The sequence below is a fragment of the Centruroides vittatus genome, unplaced genomic scaffold (assembly GCF_030686945.1).
Source record: "Centruroides vittatus isolate TY-2023 unplaced genomic scaffold, ASM3068694v2 contig_1824, whole genome shotgun sequence".
Taxonomy (NCBI): Eukaryota; Metazoa; Arthropoda; class Arachnida; order Scorpiones; family Buthidae; genus Centruroides; species Centruroides vittatus.
In genome coordinates this window covers 951,413-969,140 of record NW_027121123.1, presented here as the reverse complement: position 1 = coordinate 969,140, position 17,728 = coordinate 951,413, and the positions used below count along the sequence as shown (strand labels likewise).

Below are 17,728 nucleotides of genomic sequence, written 5' to 3'. Positions count from 1 at the left end.
GCGCTTATCCAGGACAGTTTTAACCGTTTTACCTACCTTTCTCAAAGCATAAGTTCAACCCGGCCTTAAGAGGCCCTTTTTCTAGGCATATTGCGGGTTCGGCCAGGTCAAAAATAGGGTGCCGGCTAATGAGATGAAACATTAACATACAAACATTGGAGCAAAAATAAACTCATTAGTTTAATTTTAACTAGTAATATAATGTTCCAATGAGTTATATTTTTACTGACCTACAACATACGCATACAAGTATGCACTGTAAATATAATACAAGCCTAATATAACAAATCATATTAATTTTCCTATAATAAACCAATCCATTATTAAAACTATTGATTACATTGTTTCGTTGTCATTTAAAACAGACAAATATATCTTTACTTTTCTCCATTTATCTACTGTTTTAGAAGGACCATATTATCGGCGTTCAGTAAAATAGTGAAACCCTTCCATAGTTTTTGCTTATCTTTTACTGTAAATGAGACATCTAGTTATGCAAATCATATTTTTATGTTCGTTCAAAAAATTAATCGTTAGTTCGTCACCGTTATTCGCTTTGCCGCCATGTTACTAAACAGCTCCACATGCACGTGTTGAATTGTATCGTGTTTTCCTACTGGTTAAATAAATGCGAAAGTTGTTTAGCCTGAAATCAACAACTATTTAAAGTGGTTACTATTTCTGTCCCCGAGCGGACATGAGAACCAGTTGATGTTCGACTTGAACTTACGGCAGCGAGTTCAGTTGACCATGACGTCACCAAATGTCGTTCGACAACTTCTCACTTAGCATACTACATCCCCTCGCAGCCAAACCCAGAGCGATCGCAGACCATTTATTAGGTCTATACAACGAGCTAGAATATACTACATAGAATGGTTGAAGCGACGTCATATTTGAAGAAAATTGAATACACGTTTGCCATTTTTCTTTTAGTCAACGGGCGTGGTATATCTATTGTGTAAGGACAATGAGCTGGAATATTCTAACTCGTTGAGACTATAATTATGTAGAATTTTGTCTAATAAGAATAATAATCGAAACTTTTTGATGATTATTAATGAAATTCTTAATTAAATGATATTAAATTAATTAGGACGGCGATATTGTTCCTGCATTTGGGTGACCAACAACCCAGGAACGATCCTGGTCAAACATACAGACAATTCGTCAAAACTCTTAATACTGCAGTTTTCAAATTGGAAATGTTATCGTATTGTTATCCGTTAGCATATACTGTATCATCCTTACTAAGTCATTCCATAGAGAATCTATAAAGTTTATGTCAGGGCAATAAGCCGGCCATTAAAGAACAGAAATATTATTTTCAACAAGCCAAGTTATTGCAGAATATGTTGAATATACGGGTAGATTATCACTCTGAAAAATGAAGTTTTTGGTCCATCGTTTCGTCTCAGAGAGAAAGAAAATCGTTTCTTTGTAAATATTGACATTTTTCGACATTTAATCGCTTTGGCACAAAGACAATACAATGAGTTTATTGAAACGCTTATGCTTTCTCCTCTGCCTTTATGCTATCCTTATCGTTTCTCAGGATCTTGTATAAATTTGGGATCTTTTTTATAACCATTTTTGAAAATTTATACAAGATCCTGAGAAACGATAAGGATAGCATAAAGGCAGAAGAGAAAGCAGGAGTGTATACTGTAGTATTCCCTATGAGAACTTGCAACTTGATGTTAAAAAACATTATATCGGCGTCACCACAGGAGCTTGGGGCTAAGGCTCAAGGAACATAAGTATAATATCAGAAAGGAGTCTAATGCAACGGTTTTGTCACAAATGGCGCAGGCACAGGGCGAAGTGAAACGGGGCAACCGTTATCAAACCCTTGTCTTCCCCAACATTGGTGATGACCGCAGAGAAGAATCAAATTTATAAAAGTAAGCTAGAAGAAGGCTGTTTGAATGCTAGGGATGCCGAAAGTCTCTCCTCGGCGTGGAAATTCATGATTAAGAAATTTGCTAAGAATCGTAACCAGTGATAATTAGTAATTTTGTTAGTGGTTTTATGTTAATTTCATTTTTTGTATTTTATTTTATTTATACGGATTTGTATTCCGTTGGCTATTTAAATTTTAAATTTGAATTTTGTATTCCATTTATGGAATGTATTAGTTCCGATCTCGTTTTCTACCTGAAGATGGCCTGTAAATTAGGCTGAAAACGTTTGTTTTGAATTAAATATTTCTCTCGGTAACTAAAAGGTGTTTTGTATATGTTTATCGTTTTGCTGAGTTCTTTCTGATACAGTAATGATGTTATAAAAGATTCGTTTGGGGTTTCCTATTGGTGGGGGTCCAGGCAATTTCCTTTTTTTCCCCATACGATAACGTTCCACTAGATAGGCCCTCATGAGCTTCTAGGCTATATCGCCCCGTGGTAAAGTGTGACGTAATTGTCATGTAATAGTGGTGGTATGTTTGTGATGGTCGTTATGCGAGGAATAATGCCTTCCAGGAGGTCTTTTAAGGGTAACTGGTTTGTAATTCAGGCATTACAAACGTGGAGAAAACACGGTAAACTCCACGTGGCCAGCCCGTCGGGCGAGATTACAATGCACTCAAAAGAGGACCTAAGGCGTAAAATTTGGTAATTAAATTAATTCATCAGAATATAAATAATTTTGAAAAAATCTCGCATTTTAAATGAAATTTTAAGTCTGAAAATATAAAATTTTTCAATTTACCATTCTATCGCGAGTTATTCCATTCTAATTTTTTATAAATCAAAAATAATAATTTACTTATATTACTCAAGTTTAAGGTTATAATAATTCTTCCAGAAAATCTCCAAAAAAGGAAAAGTTTCTGCTTAAAGATGGCGACCGACAATAGAAAAAAATCGAGCAATTTGTTACTTTCGAACATTCGACAAATACGATACGCATTACATCAAAACATTAATCAATATAAAATATTTCACTTAACTAAATTTTCGATTAGTTCATTGAACTTTTTATTATTACATGTAAATATTTTTTATTCTTTACACTAGAATATTAATTCTATTCATTATATCAAGTTTTAATATCATTTAGCAATACAGCAAGACCCCGCTTAACGCTGCCTCGATTAACGATGATTCGATATAACGCGGTCTGCTCGAAGCCTAAAAAAAAGGCTCAAAATTTACGACGATTAAAATTATAGCGGCATTTCATTGATTCGTATATAATACAATTATTCCCGAACACGAAGCAATCAACAAAACGTGGCAATTCGTGGTAGCGCTGTACTTTCCTTAAATCTATGTTCGTTTGGTCAATTTTGGAAACAATATAACATCATGACTGCCATAGGAAATATCGATTTCGCTTGGCAAGAATTAACTGATAAATGCATGAACGGAGTGTGGCTGGAGGTATCCAAGAATTCTCAACGAAAAGAGACTATCGTCGACCAAATTGTCAACCTAATCGATACAGCAATAATAGGAGATGTAGACGAGCAGGATATTAAGGAGGTAGTAAAGTTCACAAAAACGTCCGATGTGTTCACTATTGGCGACCGACCCGGCGCGCCAATAACATCCGATGAAGTTCTGTGTGTCCTGTTGGGAAACACCGTTGCAGGTCCGTCGGGAAGACACCTTGCGAATATTCCGTTGCTTGAAGGCTCCGCTCGGGTCCAAACGATCTTCGAAACTTCTCTCGCCAACCGTCCGGATGGCGTAACATGGGCGAACTTCACGAATCCCGTAACGAGACGAACTGCCCCGAATCACGTAACGAGACGAACTCACTTCACCACCTGCGTCCCTCTCTCTTTTTTCCCACACCCGAGCGTCCACTCCCTTCTTCCCACCTCGACCTTTGCCCTACACACGTCGGCCACGTGTGGATGACCACCCGGTGTTTTTCCGTTCACATTTCGTCAGTCCTTCCCTCCATCGTCTTCTTGGAACGATGATCATTACCAATCCAAAAAGGGAAGGGCGGGAATCGTGTTTACACAATTCCACCCCGACAGAGGTAATTAACGCTGTTTCGTTCAGCTCTTTGTCGTCTAGGAACGTATCCCCCGCGTTAAGCGGGGTCTTGCTGTACTTAAAACAGAAAATATTTCATTAATTTCTGGAAGAAATGTTCGATTTCTGAAGCCAAACTTATTAGACGAATATAAAATCCGAAAATTTATTATTAACGTTATAAAGACAGAATACAATCAGTTCTGTTGCCGAAGAATTCGCGTAGGAAAAGATACTGTAGCGGCCCGAGATCCGATGTTCAATTGGCAACACTGTCCGAACTGAGTTTTGGCATCCTTGCCCAAGTTCGTGGCGCGCAAATTTCATTCTCTTGTACTTGTGCGGACGGATGGTACTGATATCCCTTATTCGTTACTACATGTATTCAAATCTTTGTCTTAAGTTGTGTAGTGGTAGTGTCTAATTTATACCAGAATTCTAGGCGCACGTTCTACAGATGAGTTAGCATTCGACTACTCTGCATTACTCTAAATTTGGGTAGAGCCGAGTGTTTAAATAATGTCCATATAGAAAAATGGAAGATTATCTTCAGTTCCTTAAAAATTTTATATGCAAACTAGCTGACCCGGCCACGCGTTGTTGTGGCTCAAAATGTATCTATTATAAACGTGTAACACTTTTCCCATGGGGGGAATTTCAAAAAATCCCTTTTTAGTGTATATTCTGTTGACGTCACCTATTAAAACGCAATTAAAAACGCAAAAAACCGCATGTAAAATAGTATAAATAGAAGCCGAGTTCTTCACGGTAAGCCTTAATCCTGTCCTTTTCCCCCCGTAGGGGGAATTTCGACATGTACAGTATATTATATAAAAACACGTGCACATTCGAATGCAACGTTGTGTCAAAATTTCAAAGGAATCGGTAGGAACAAACAAACGTTGTATTTTATTTATATAGATAGGTAGAAAATGATCTGCTTAGGTCCATTCTCACAGAAAAGCATAATGCCTCACAGAAAAGCAAACTTAGGTCGTAGGAAGTAAGCGCCATCTGTTGGACATAAAAGCCTTAATCCATATATAAATATATTTTTGAAAGGGGGGAAATGGTGATCTTCACATATGCCACAAACCTTCGCGGGAATGTATTAAACAACTTCCCAAAGTTTCATGGCAATCGGATAAATGGTGTGGTAATGCACGAAGGACAAACACACACACACACACAGACAGACATACATTCGTTTTTATATATATAGATTAACAAGGGCAGCGATATTGTTTTTGCACCCGGGAGGCCAACAATCCAGGAATGGCCGTTGTTCAATATTCTTATTTTAAATATTAATGTAACAGAAAATTGCGAACATAAGTAAAGACCTATTTGTAAATTAAAATGTGTGAACTAAGTGATTTTGTAAGATTTTAAATACTGTATATATTTGTGTATGTAACAAAATGTCCGAAAAGTAACTTTTAACTTCTTTTTCCTTCGGCTGTTGTTTTGGAGCCTTAATTCAAATTGCAAACGAAACAAACCTGCTCTGTCGCTTGCTTGTCGCGTCGTGTTCTAAACTCCGCCTTTTCGGATAACGTAGAGATCGTATATGGAGTTGTAAAAAATAATAATAATTTGCTGCCAGGTTCACTATTGTTTCCTGTCACCGGATGTACACATTTCGATAATTTATATTAAATATTTTTCGTGAATTGCTTTTTGTCCGTATGTTACAATATGAACAGCAGCGTCGCTAGCTGTTTGAGCGCCCGTGTGCGATACCGATTATGCCGCCCCTGTTTAACTACGACTACCTACGCTGACCTTGCCAGCAATACTAATTTGCCGCCCCCTGAATGTGCCGCCCGCGTGCGGTGCACGCCTTGCATGCCCGCTTACGGCGGGCCTGAATATGAAACTATGAGCGCTAAGATAAACCTGTGTCTACCGACTTCCGTGTGATTACTCCGATACTGTCAATAGTGTCAATAGTGTGTGATAAGCCCTCCATAGAGACAAACTTATTTCTCACAGTTTCATATTAAATATTTTTGTTTGTTTAATTACATTTAAATTTTATGTCATAATATGAATGTAAAATGAGTAAAGAATCAAATTTTATTTTGTTATTGAAAATTAAAACACTACACATATGCTACCTTATAAAGTGCAGCCATGTTTATTCGGTACGAACGTTTTCGGTCGTGTTAAACGACCTTCTTCAGGAAAATATCCAAAAAAGAAAAAGAAAAAATCGAACACATCGAAAATTTGCAAAAGCGAACAAACTTTGAAACGTTTTTAAAAATATTCTAAAGCGAATTGCATGCGCCATCTCTACATCGATGCGTATTAAATAACACATTATTTTTATTTTTATCTTATTCTCATGTAATGTGTTATTTAATACGCATCGATGTAGAGATGGCGCATGCAATTCGCTTTAGAATATTTTTAAAAACGTTTCAAAGTTTGTTCGCTTTTGCAAATTTTCGATGTGTTCGATTTTTTCTTTTTCTTTTTTGGATATTTTCCCGAAGAAGGTCGTTTAACACGACCGAAAACGTTCGTACCGAATAAACACGGCTGCACTTTATAAGATAGCATATGTGTAGTGTTTTAATACGATATGCAGTCTACGACGAGTTATTGAAAATGTTTCATTCATTGTACTGTATTTTGATATTGTTTTTGCACCCGGGAGGCCAACAATCCAGGAATGGCCGTTGTTCAATATTCTTATTTTAAATATTAATGTAACAGAAAATTGCGAACATATGTAAAGACCTATTTGTAAATTAAAATGTGTGAACTAAGTGATTTTGTATGCTTTTAAATACTGTATGTATTTATGTATGTAACAAAATGTCCGAAAAGTAACTTTTAACTTCTTTTTCCTTCGGCTGTTGTTTTTGACTTCTGTAGTGTGATGTATGTTTTCTTTTTAATTGTAATGTTCCCAGGCTTTTGTGTAGTGCGTGTGGTATTACACCTGTAGAGGAGAAACGACAGGTACAATAAGCACCCTATCCATCCTCTACAGATGCCTTATTTCCTGGGCGAGTTCTGTGTACTTGCTGATTTTTTTAGTTCATATGTTTTGTACATTTGGAACAGATATGTCTATAATGTATGTGATTTTATTGTTTGCCAATAAGTGTGATGTCTGGTCTGTTGTGGTAAATTATCTGTTTTTGGCTCTGTCGTAGTACATTTTGTGCGTGTTGTTTTCCAATACTGTCTGTGGAAAGTATTGAAAAAGAACACGCACAAAATGTACTCATCAATACCTTTTGAAGGGTGATGACCAGCCAGTATGCCAGTATTGCATCTGCTCCCTAAGTGTAAAACATGCTGTGCGATTGTTCTGCCTTCCAGAAGAGGCATAGACAGTACTTTGGAAATGCAAGTCTGAGAGAGGTTTTGGGCCAGAGGCCAAATCTTGACAAGTTACTGGACTTTCTGAAAGTCACTAATATGTATAGACAGATTTGATTTTTTATTTACCTTTTACTTTTATATATCCCATTGTTTTGTTTATTTGTACTGTTTTATATGTTGTTTTTTAGTTATTTATATTTTATAGTATGTATATGTGTATATATATAATATTGTGTAATTTTACCGTTTGTCATGGCGCAGCATAGGGTGTATGGCTCGTGCCAAAAAACGCCAACCAACCAACCAACCAACCAACGCCGGTATGTGCAAGGAAAACAAAAGGGGAAAGTGTTTAACCACGTTAAATTAGGCTTGGTTTTGGAGGGTGCAGTTGAGGAATACGTAGGCTTCTAAGTTGCTTGAACTGCGGGCTTAACTCGTAATTATATTATCATCTTTTAATATTTAAAATCCTTTAATATAATTCTGGAAGAATTATATTAAAAGATTTTTCATTTTTTATCATGTTCTTGAATTTTTGCTATTGATTTTGAAATGTTCCTTAATGTGAATCTTCGTAAAAAGACAAAATGAGCTCATCATATACTAAACAAACTGTACTGTACTAAAATTGATTCATCAAAGGATAATTTTATTTTCAAATTAAAATACATTAAAAAAATTATATCATTTTATTAGAGTTAATATTGTGTAAATCGTGATTAATATTGGCTTTTGTTCGTAGGTATTTTTGCATAATTTTTCTCATCAGTTCCTATTTCGAAGGGAAGAAAAAGAAATTATTTAACTACGATGATCAAATTTCAGCTTTTAAAATATATACTGCATTTACAAATAAAACTCACTTTGCTTTCTCGTCATCAATCTCTGCTTCTTTTATCTTGTAGCAACATTTCTAAAATTCATTATGAGTAATTTTTATTGCAAAAATCCTAATAATCCAATTATTTAAATGACTAAAATAATTTACATACCAGCCAAGAGAAGTATTCTCGTTTGGGTGGTGTAAATAGTCTTGTTATATCGCAGACTTTTGTTGCTTCTATTACAGAATTTACTTTAGAACATATTTCATACCAATTTAGCATTAAATTGAAAGGACTGGGTACGGCTTCGTCTACATAAAAATATGTAGCACATTGTCTGGTTCTGATATATTTCCATTCCATATCGGCATTATCCTGAATCATTAAAATAATAGTTTAGGATCATGCCGACACGAAAAACAAAGCTTATATAAATTATATAAAATTAAATACAGCTTGTATGAATTAACACAAGCACATCAAAGAGTATATTGCCAACCATGATTATGCTCATTACGAACAAATCCGTTCCGTAATGAGTTCAACTGGCGTAAGTCAGAAATCAATGGATGGTGTCCCGACTACTTGATAAATTATGAAGGTCTGGTAATGGCCATCTGATAGTACTTTAATGTTTGTTCGATTGGTTGAGATAATGAAAATTTTTATATAAATTTGACGTCATTCTTTAGAATTATTCATTGTAAAACTAAATTAATGACGTCAAATTGAAGTCGAAATGTACACTATCCCAACCAATCAAATAGACCCTTAATAGGAAAGATGAAGGTTCTTACCACGACTTTTTGGAAAGTATTTGTTAGGACAGCAATCAATATGTTAATGAAAATTATAATCATTAGCACATGATAACTGCCAATTAATAAAGTCCCGATAGCCTGGGTAAAACTGTGGTGAACGATTCCTTCGGGTGATGTTTCAGTTTCTATCCCAACTATCACATCTGCAGAATCGAGTTCGATTAATCCAAACAGAGTCCAGAATAAAGTCTTCATCGAAGAAGATAAACTATAGAATTTTTAAAAATTAGTATTCTTGGTTATTTTATTCAAATTAATAGCGTAAATTTACTTACGAAGTGAAAGCAGCATCTTGAAGGATTATCTCCCCGCTGTTTTCTTTTCGTTCCATTCCTTTATAGTGTGAATATAAACTTGTCATGCAAATGGCTATGGTGCTCAGCAGAACGAAAACTCCGGCCAAGAACCATGCGATATTCACTAGCATTCGTGTTAAAGAGACCTAGGAAAAAAATTTTGATATTTTTATCTACGTTAATTATTTAATTCCACATAGAAATTCCGCATTCCACATAGAAATAATCTTTCCTGATCGAAGTTTATTTACTGAGCGATTACAGTACAATCTCGACACTTCTAGATATTCAATGCTAGTCGACTGGGATATTGCTGGCGCTGTTGCCAAGTCGTAGACATTAACGAGGTTGAGACCGAAGTTTTAAACGCGAAAACGTGTACGTCGGACGTTCAGCGCCGCTTTCCTGTAAGCATAGAAGTTTGACAATGGCGTTTGGAATGTCGAGCGAATCCACTGACTTTCCAAACGCCATTGTCAAACTTCTATGCTTACAGGAAAGCGGCGCTGAACGTCCGACGTACACGTTTTTGCGTTTAAAACTTTGACCTCAACCTCGCTAATCTTTCCAACCGTTCCAACTCCATTTCCTACTAAAGGTTACATGATATTGAACCTGAGCTCGAACACTCAAACTTAGGCACGATATTAAAAATTATTAAACTGTTTAAAAAAGGTATAGTATCTTATAACACAGTAAGGTCTATATAAATATAAAATCAATCCCTCAAATTTTCTTCCAAAAACACCTCCAGGTTTCCAAAAACTCCCACTAGGTTTAGTGGAAATTGACTAACTTGGCAAAACAATTTATGGGCAAAGTCAGGATATTTTGATCAGTAATTCAAATCGTATTTTGCTATTATTAATTAACAGTTTATTCCACGCTATCAAATTTATTTATGCGCTTTTGAATTCATCTTACTTCCAATAATCCGGCAATCTCCTTATTCAGCACCGTATGTGTCGGATTATCGAGATTGGACAGTACTTAGAAATTAATACGTTTCGTATTATTACCTGAATAGGTCCCAAATGAAAACTTTGTTGAAAATAATATAGCATTTTTCCAATAGCTAGAACTCCGGAAAAACTTAGTAAAGCTTCGTGTATGAGAGTGGAGTCATATGGTGACCAAAATTGTCTAGGGACATCTTTAGCTCCCATGTGATGTATATCAATCCACGATTTAAACCAAAATATGAAGGTCGTCGTTAGCATCAATTCCAAAACGATATTGTACCTACAATAATTAAAATAAATTATCATTTATTTACAAATAATTAATGATACAATTTCAAAATAGAAAATAACTGATATTGAAAAAAGTTCGAGAATTTATATTTTTATTGCGGAAATAACAATAGCCTATAAGTAATTGTGATTACTAAAAACTTTCTATCATTAAATATTTGAGTAAAAGAGATTATCTATTAATGTAACTAATCAATTTGCAGACTTGTGCTGACTATCAAATTATTAAATGGCTTGATATTTTCTGGGAGATTCTTGTTGAATGTAACAATAATTTCAAACGGACAGAATCGTTCATTATGCTATATTAATTACACTGTATCTAATTATTTATTCAAAAAATCTAGAAACGAACTCGAAATTAAATATTTCACAACATTCAAAGTTCAAAACACCGAATCCGATCCGCACTTTCGTGAGCATTTTAAAACTTTCTCATCCATAAAGGTTAATCTCAACCTATTTGGATGAAATTTGTTTATTAATTCCGCCCACAACGAGAGAAATTGACGTTGAACATGTAGTTTAGAAAGTTCATATGAATTGTTTCGAATATGAAAACAATTTCAAAAAGATATTATTGAAATATTCAACAGTTCAAAATTTTAAGTAAATTGACTGATTTGATTCGTCCTAATTTTCCGGATTTTTCCTCCGATCCTCCTATATCAAGTTGAAGTTAAGCTATAATTATTTTAAATTAATTATAATGAATAAGGAGGCGATACCAATTCCATGGATTCTGAAAGAATCGTTTAAATCCAAGCAACGTGAGACGCCTGATGGAAGCCCAAACGAATCCGGCAACCCAAAGTACGATTGGAATCTCTAGTCCTGAAATAATAATAAATAAAAAAAATTTAAATCCTTTGTTAAAAATTCAAATTCATAATGAAAAGAATTTAGAATAAATAGAAAATAACCTGTATTTGGAGGACCTCTTTCAGAAGTGTTCGTATCAATACCGATCATGGTAAAGAGTAAAACGAAGAATATTATATACGTTGCAAATTCATTCATAAATCTATTTAGGGGACAGCGCCATCGTTTACCCCAATAAGTATTTGGTGCAATCATAATGATGATACAAACAATAGGAAGGATCAATATTCTAAGCAGCATATGAACCGCTTTTCGAAATAATGAATATTTCACCCAAGTTATGCAAGGACCATTCCATTCCGCACTTACTATTTTTTGAATGTGTGGATGAGCCACAAACTAAATGAAATTCAAACTGCATAAAATCTAAATTTATAGGATAGATTTTATTTCAATAGCTAGAAGACTTACTTCCTCTTGGGAGTAATCGAGCGCAGTTTGTAATCTTTGTAATTTTACATGTAAACCGCTGAAACCTTTCTTAATTTTTAGAATCCGTTCTACTTCATTAGCATTTGGACATTGCGATAACAGATCGTCTGAAAAATTTCGAACGCATTCCGACAAGGCATTATATTCCATCTGAAATTGTTAATTAGTTAATTAAATTTTCAATCAAAGATAAAATTTGAATTCTAGAAACAAACCTTAAATTCCTTTTCTAGTCTGGCACATTCTCTTAATTGTTTATCCAGAGTAAAAGCTGTTAGGATAGGATCTCTCGATGTCAAACACATAAAATATGGGTTGCATATAGCTCTGTATATATTTAATCGTTGTGAAGTTGGATCTGCACCCATATGCTTGAGAATTCTTCTGCATTCTTTGCATTTGCCTGTTTAAAAAATAAGCTAATTCTTAAATTCTATAGTTATAAGTGCCCTAATAATTTGCCAACTAATTTTTTATGGAGTAAATAGGGATTGGATTAATGTAAGATATTGACTTACACTAATCCAATCGCTATAACGTCAATATTTAACTCCGTTCTCGAGAATAAGCAAAGACAGACAGACAGAGAAACGGATGACAGTGGGAATTTATAAGACTACAGTTTTTTCAAATTGCAGCCCAATAAATATACTTACATGTAGGCAAATGAGGTTCGGGTATACGGTGATTTCTTTTTAACAGAAGCCGAATTATTTCGACAGAACCTCTTTGAGCAGCCAGTATAAGAGGTGTCATGCCGTAATCAAATTCTATGCTCTTATAACAACTCTGAAATTCCAAATTTCTCTCCCTGAAACAAGAAATTAATAAAACTTTAGGAAATTGAAAATCATCACATTAATTCTTTTGTACTTACTTAAGAGAATCCAATATCATCTCTATAATTTTTATATTTCCTGTGCATACGGCGTGAAGAACACAATCTTTTATGTCTATGTCGGGAATGGTGAGTAAGAACTGAATCATCTCGACGTTTTCATTTTCGACTGCGATATGAAGTGCAGAAAGACCTTGATAATTAACACAATTTATATTGAGTTCATTATTCTGAAATATGAATGAATTAATGAGTTAGTTGTTCTATCTTATCTCATTTTGTTTTAAATAAAATTTGTAAAAGATACGCAAAAGACTTCTCATTCAAAGAGCTATTACCGATAAGAAATTTCTTAATTCATTTACGTCTCCATTCTTGACGAAGTGAAAAAATTTTCTTTCTGTCATATCCAATTCCGGTAAGGACACTATTTCGTGAGGAACATCCGGAATATCTATAATTATCGAATGTGAGTTCATTTTTTATTGAATTCTTCTTGAAAGACTCGCTGAAATATTATTAAACAATATTTCTCGACAATAGTAAAGTAACTTTTATTTACAACGTTAACAATTATAAGTTATTTACTGTTATAAAATAAATACAAAAAATATTTAATAATTGAAAAATTAGCCTACATGTATGGAAAGTTAATATATTTTTTAATTTTGTGAAATTGATTTTTTTTGGATTTTTATTTACAGCTTAATAAAAATGTCTATGCGAATCCGGATTCGAACCCGAATCCTTACAGCTGAAAGGCAGGCCCAAATGGCCGTGCAGTTAAGGTGGCAGCCTTCCGCTCTGAGGAACCGGAATCGAATGCCAAAGAGTCAAAAACCCCAGAAATTTTTCGAGGAGCGGTCAGTCTGGATATGTCGGGTCCTGTCCGTCACCACCCGCCGCCCCATTGTTGGGTTGGCCGAATCCAAAATGGACTCGACAAAAAAAAAAAAAAGTTTATAAGAAGGAAGGAGTTGAAAAAAGAGCTCAATGACAATTGACTGTTGCCATTAAACAAAACATGATGTGCAAAACTATTACTTTGGGGAGCGTTTAAATTTCGATACTCGTTGCTAATATTCGTTATTCGTTTTGGTGATGTGTAATGAATACCAATGAGTACCGAATTAGATGCTTATTGAACATTACATGAGTTTTATTACCTATTAAAAATTTTTTTGGACATTTTTTAATCAAACGTTAATTGATTTTATAACTCATTGCTTTGTAATCTCTTATAAATGTTTAATTTTTGTAATTGAATTATTATAATGATGTTTTCCTTTAATCTTAGCATTCAGTTATCTTGCTTAGAAATTTCTAATTAGGGATTTTTTCGATTTACTTTAATAATTACATAATTAAAAATTAATACATCAATATTGGCTATTGTATTTAGAATTTGTAAATAGAATATAGATTAAAAACAAATTGTCGAACAACCTAGCATAGAGTTGTAATATGGTACTTTTAAAATTTAAAAGAATTGTGAAATTGTAATTTTAAAAGATAAATGACGCTAACTACTTTTTGTTTAAATAAAAACATTAAACTTTTTTGTTTAAATAAAAACATTTCACTGTTTCCATGTCGTTAATATATATATATATATATATATATAAACTAACAGATGAGTCCAACGTTACTCGGGCAATAAGTAAAAATAACAAAGATTAAGATTAGAGAGGTTCAGGCGCAAGTACAAACGTTAAACTTGTACGGCAAGCAGAAGTACACGTTTGACGTTTTAAGTCAAAGTAAAAGATCTTGCGGCGCTGGTTCACAACATCACGTGACTCAGTGAACGTCGCGCATTGACTCACTGGAAATTTATTGAAAAATGGCGGATACATTTAACATCGAGGGTTACCAGGGAAGGTAAATAAACAAATTAAACTATTTAAAAGTATTTATAGGATGTTTAATAACTAAATTATTATTATTATTAATATTTTTTGTAAATCTTTCTGCCCTGTGGGCACTAAGAGGGCCTCTTATAGCAAGCCCATTATGGGTTCGGCCAAGCCCACAATGGGGCGTCCGGGTGGTGAGGGACAGGGACCGACATATCCGGACGGACCACCCCCGAAAAAATTCCTGGGGATTTTTCGACCCGTCGGGATTCGATCCCGGGTCCCCCAGGGCGGCAGGCTGCTAACCTTGACCGCTCGGCCATCCGGCCGCTACTAAATTATTTTTAATTAGCGTTGTGTCTTTTACCGTACGATCGGACTACCTCATACTTTTGTCGAGGGAAGTAGTGGCTTATGTAAATTCGAAAGCAGCTCGGAAAATTGATTTTTTAGAAAATTTACAAACGTATTACGTTGTTGATGGTAGATGCCATGGAAGAACAAACCTACCTTAACCTTTTTAGTACCTAATTACCTTCAGCGGAAATAAGCAGAATTATCCCTCTACATAGCACCCAAAACACGCTGTTGAAAATTTCACGATACGGTAAGTGTTTGGACTTTTTACTCAGTAGTGTATTACACGCTGATTTTTAATTCACGTAAAACTTTTCAACTATATGAGATAAAAAGTTCAAAGATATTAAAGAAAATTCAAAAAGCATATTATACAGAAATTATTGCCATTTAATGAATTGGGTTGTCAAAATGACTACTTTTGCTCGCAATAATAGTTTTTAACCGATTTTTGAAACATTCAATAACGGTAATAAAGGTCTTTCTTGAAATCATCATTATTTCTTTTTTTTTATTTTATATATCAACTCTTCAATAGTTGTAGGAGCATTGTGTTATACTCTATCTTTGAGATAAACCCATGTGATTTCTTTTTATGGGGCTAAGTCGGAGCTATAAGCAGCCACTCCACGCTACCACTAGCATAATTTTCGTATGCCTTTTTTTTAAATCTAATAATTTCATTCCCATAAGTTCATCAATTTGAGAAATTTTAAAATTGTAACGAAAATTTCGACTAAACTCTGGAAATAAGTTTTTTAACAAATAAAAAATACCTTTCAAAACAATCAAAAAAATTTTACCTGTTGTGTAAGTCTCTAATTGCTCAGCAGTAAGAAATTCTTCTGTTATTTCTTCTTTTCTTGGGCTATAATAGCGAACATAAATCATCAGTATGCTCATTCTTCTGAAAGTTGCCTGGTCTAACTGAATGGCGAATTTGTTTGTTTGAATATCAAATAATAAAGACTTTTTAAATGTGCTCTCTCATCTTGGATGGCTTCATAGCATTGTTACTGTTTTTCTCACAGATGAGACAGGGGCATTGTATTATTTCCTGGCGTAAGAGTAAACACCAAGCTTAAATATCTTGGGAATACTGCCGGCACTTTCTTTTTGGTACTTCTGCAATTCTTAAATTTCTTAAAATTAAATAAAAATAATGAAGCAACGTATCTGACAAATAATTATTATTTATATGACAATTAATTTCTGCGAATACTTGTATATATAGTTTTTAATCAACTATATCTACCATAAAATAAATATAAAACTACACCAGAACCCTGTTCACAGAAACAACATATTGCAGTGTTCACGTAGGCATAAAAGGCCGTATTACATTGTGAAACTTGCTAGCTGCATAAAAACACTCAACGAGATTTCTGAACGACACAAGAGTTAAAATAAAATTATTTAGTTAAGAAAAATGTATTTTAAAATAAAATATAGTATTAATACAACATGGATTTTATTTTATCGACCCCGTTGAGAACTCCTGGTTTAAAGCCTGGGTCCATATTATACGAAAATACAAGTTTAACACGAAACTTAAAATAACACAACTTCCAACTGCACCTGTTTAGTTTCAAATTGGGTGATTCGATTGAAAAATATTTTCTATTTCTGTTTAGATTTTCAATTACAATTTAACCAAAAACAGATTTTTGTGGCATCAGAAAACGCCTTGTTTTTTGGTTAAATGGAAGTCCTTTCATTGGTCTCATTCTCAATATTTCGTAGATGAAAACATAATTATGAATTAAAATATAGTAGTATAAATTTACGATGAGAGTTAAATCTCTTTACAACAAGCACTTGAGACTGAAAAACTGTCCATTAAAAAGAGGTTGTACACGCGAGATTCTGTAAAAGTTTGCTTTAAATGAAGCTTGTAACAACATAATACATATACTGTGCAAAACAGTCCTACCTTATGAGGGTCACAGTATGTCCTACACTTATGAGAGTCGTCAAAATATATGGCCCATTTAATGGTTTACGGTAATGGCATTCATGAAACAGTGTTGTCTCCAAAGCGCTCGCAACAGTTGCTGCAATATTGTAAGCACTCTCATTTATGGAAGGAATTAGAATGCTTATGATATTGAGAAATCCTACTATGAAGAAACAACTAAATTATTGATGGCAGTGTCTGTCTCCAAGCACTTGAAATCCACGAAATTGCTTGCTTGGAGACATTAAATTTCTTTGTTAACGGTTTCGAGCTATGCTCCGGTCTAAATTTGCGATTGCGCGCTTCATAACTGAAATTTTGAATTTTTCGTTTTGATCCAGAAGTTGAGAGAGTGAAGTGACATTCAATGGCAGGTATATAATCGCGATATTTTTGAGTTGAGTGCCTAGATGTAATGCAGCATTGTCAAGAAACAAAAGCGCTTTCCTTTCCGGCTATTCTAGCCAGCTGTCACAACTCTTGTCACCTGTACTTTACTGTTTGATTTCCAATTTCAAAATTTGTAATTCTTGAAACACCTTGGCTTGACATCCTTTCCATTTGCTAGGGGTTTCTTGCATTCTTCACTGATACTTACGCATAACAGAATTTGTTTCTCGTTCTTTTGCTGCTTTGCTAAAGAACATGATTCATTTTTGAATCAATGTTTTATCCGGGAGAGTGCGAAAGAACAGTTCAGTTTCATTTGCGTTCAAAATATTTTCGGAAAATAACCAGTGATAAAGAAAGAAAACTTAGCTTAACACTGTTTTACTGTATTATAATCTCTAGACACCCATTCCAAATCTTAAATTTGATACGTCGCTTTCGAAATTTTTCAAGCTATCCGTTTGAGACTTTGAAGTCCATGGCATCTA

General features: G+C 34.3%; 1 protein-coding gene and 1 long non-coding RNA gene across 2 annotated transcripts in view; one reads left to right on the top strand and one right to left on the bottom strand.

Moving 5' to 3' along the window:
• The window catches only part of LOC136969851 (uncharacterized), a 119,133-nt gene that overhangs the window by 19,768 nt on the left and 81,637 nt on the right, over positions 1-17,728 (top strand). The gene's annotated exons all lie outside the window — the stretch shown is intronic.
• LOC136969840 (short transient receptor potential channel 4-like) lies at positions 8,194-13,206 on the bottom strand. Its single transcript, XM_067264117.1, has 12 exons — positions 13,019-13,206; positions 12,720-12,910; positions 12,499-12,653; positions 12,058-12,245; positions 11,822-11,992; positions 11,452-11,749; positions 11,257-11,362; positions 10,295-10,517; positions 9,255-9,421; positions 8,956-9,187; positions 8,327-8,533; positions 8,194-8,247 (listed from the first exon to the last, which is right to left on the bottom strand). Exons 1-12 carry the CDS (start codon positions 13,157-13,159, stop codon positions 8,194-8,196), a joined length of 2,133 nt encoding a protein of 710 aa, XP_067120218.1. The 5' UTR covers positions 13,160-13,206.

Coding starts and splice junctions, on each gene's coding strand:
- LOC136969840 (XM_067264117.1), bottom strand. CDS start 13,159: ATGAACTCACATTCGATAATTATAGATATTCCGGATGTTCCTCACGAA. Junction 12,911..13,018: donor AATTAAGAAATTTCTTATCG/GTAATAGCTCTT, acceptor TTCATATTTCAG/AATAATGAACTCAATATAAA. Junction 11,750..11,821: donor TCGATTACTCCCAAGAGGAA/GTAAGTCTTCTA, acceptor AATTTCATTTAG/TTTGTGGCTCATCCACACAT.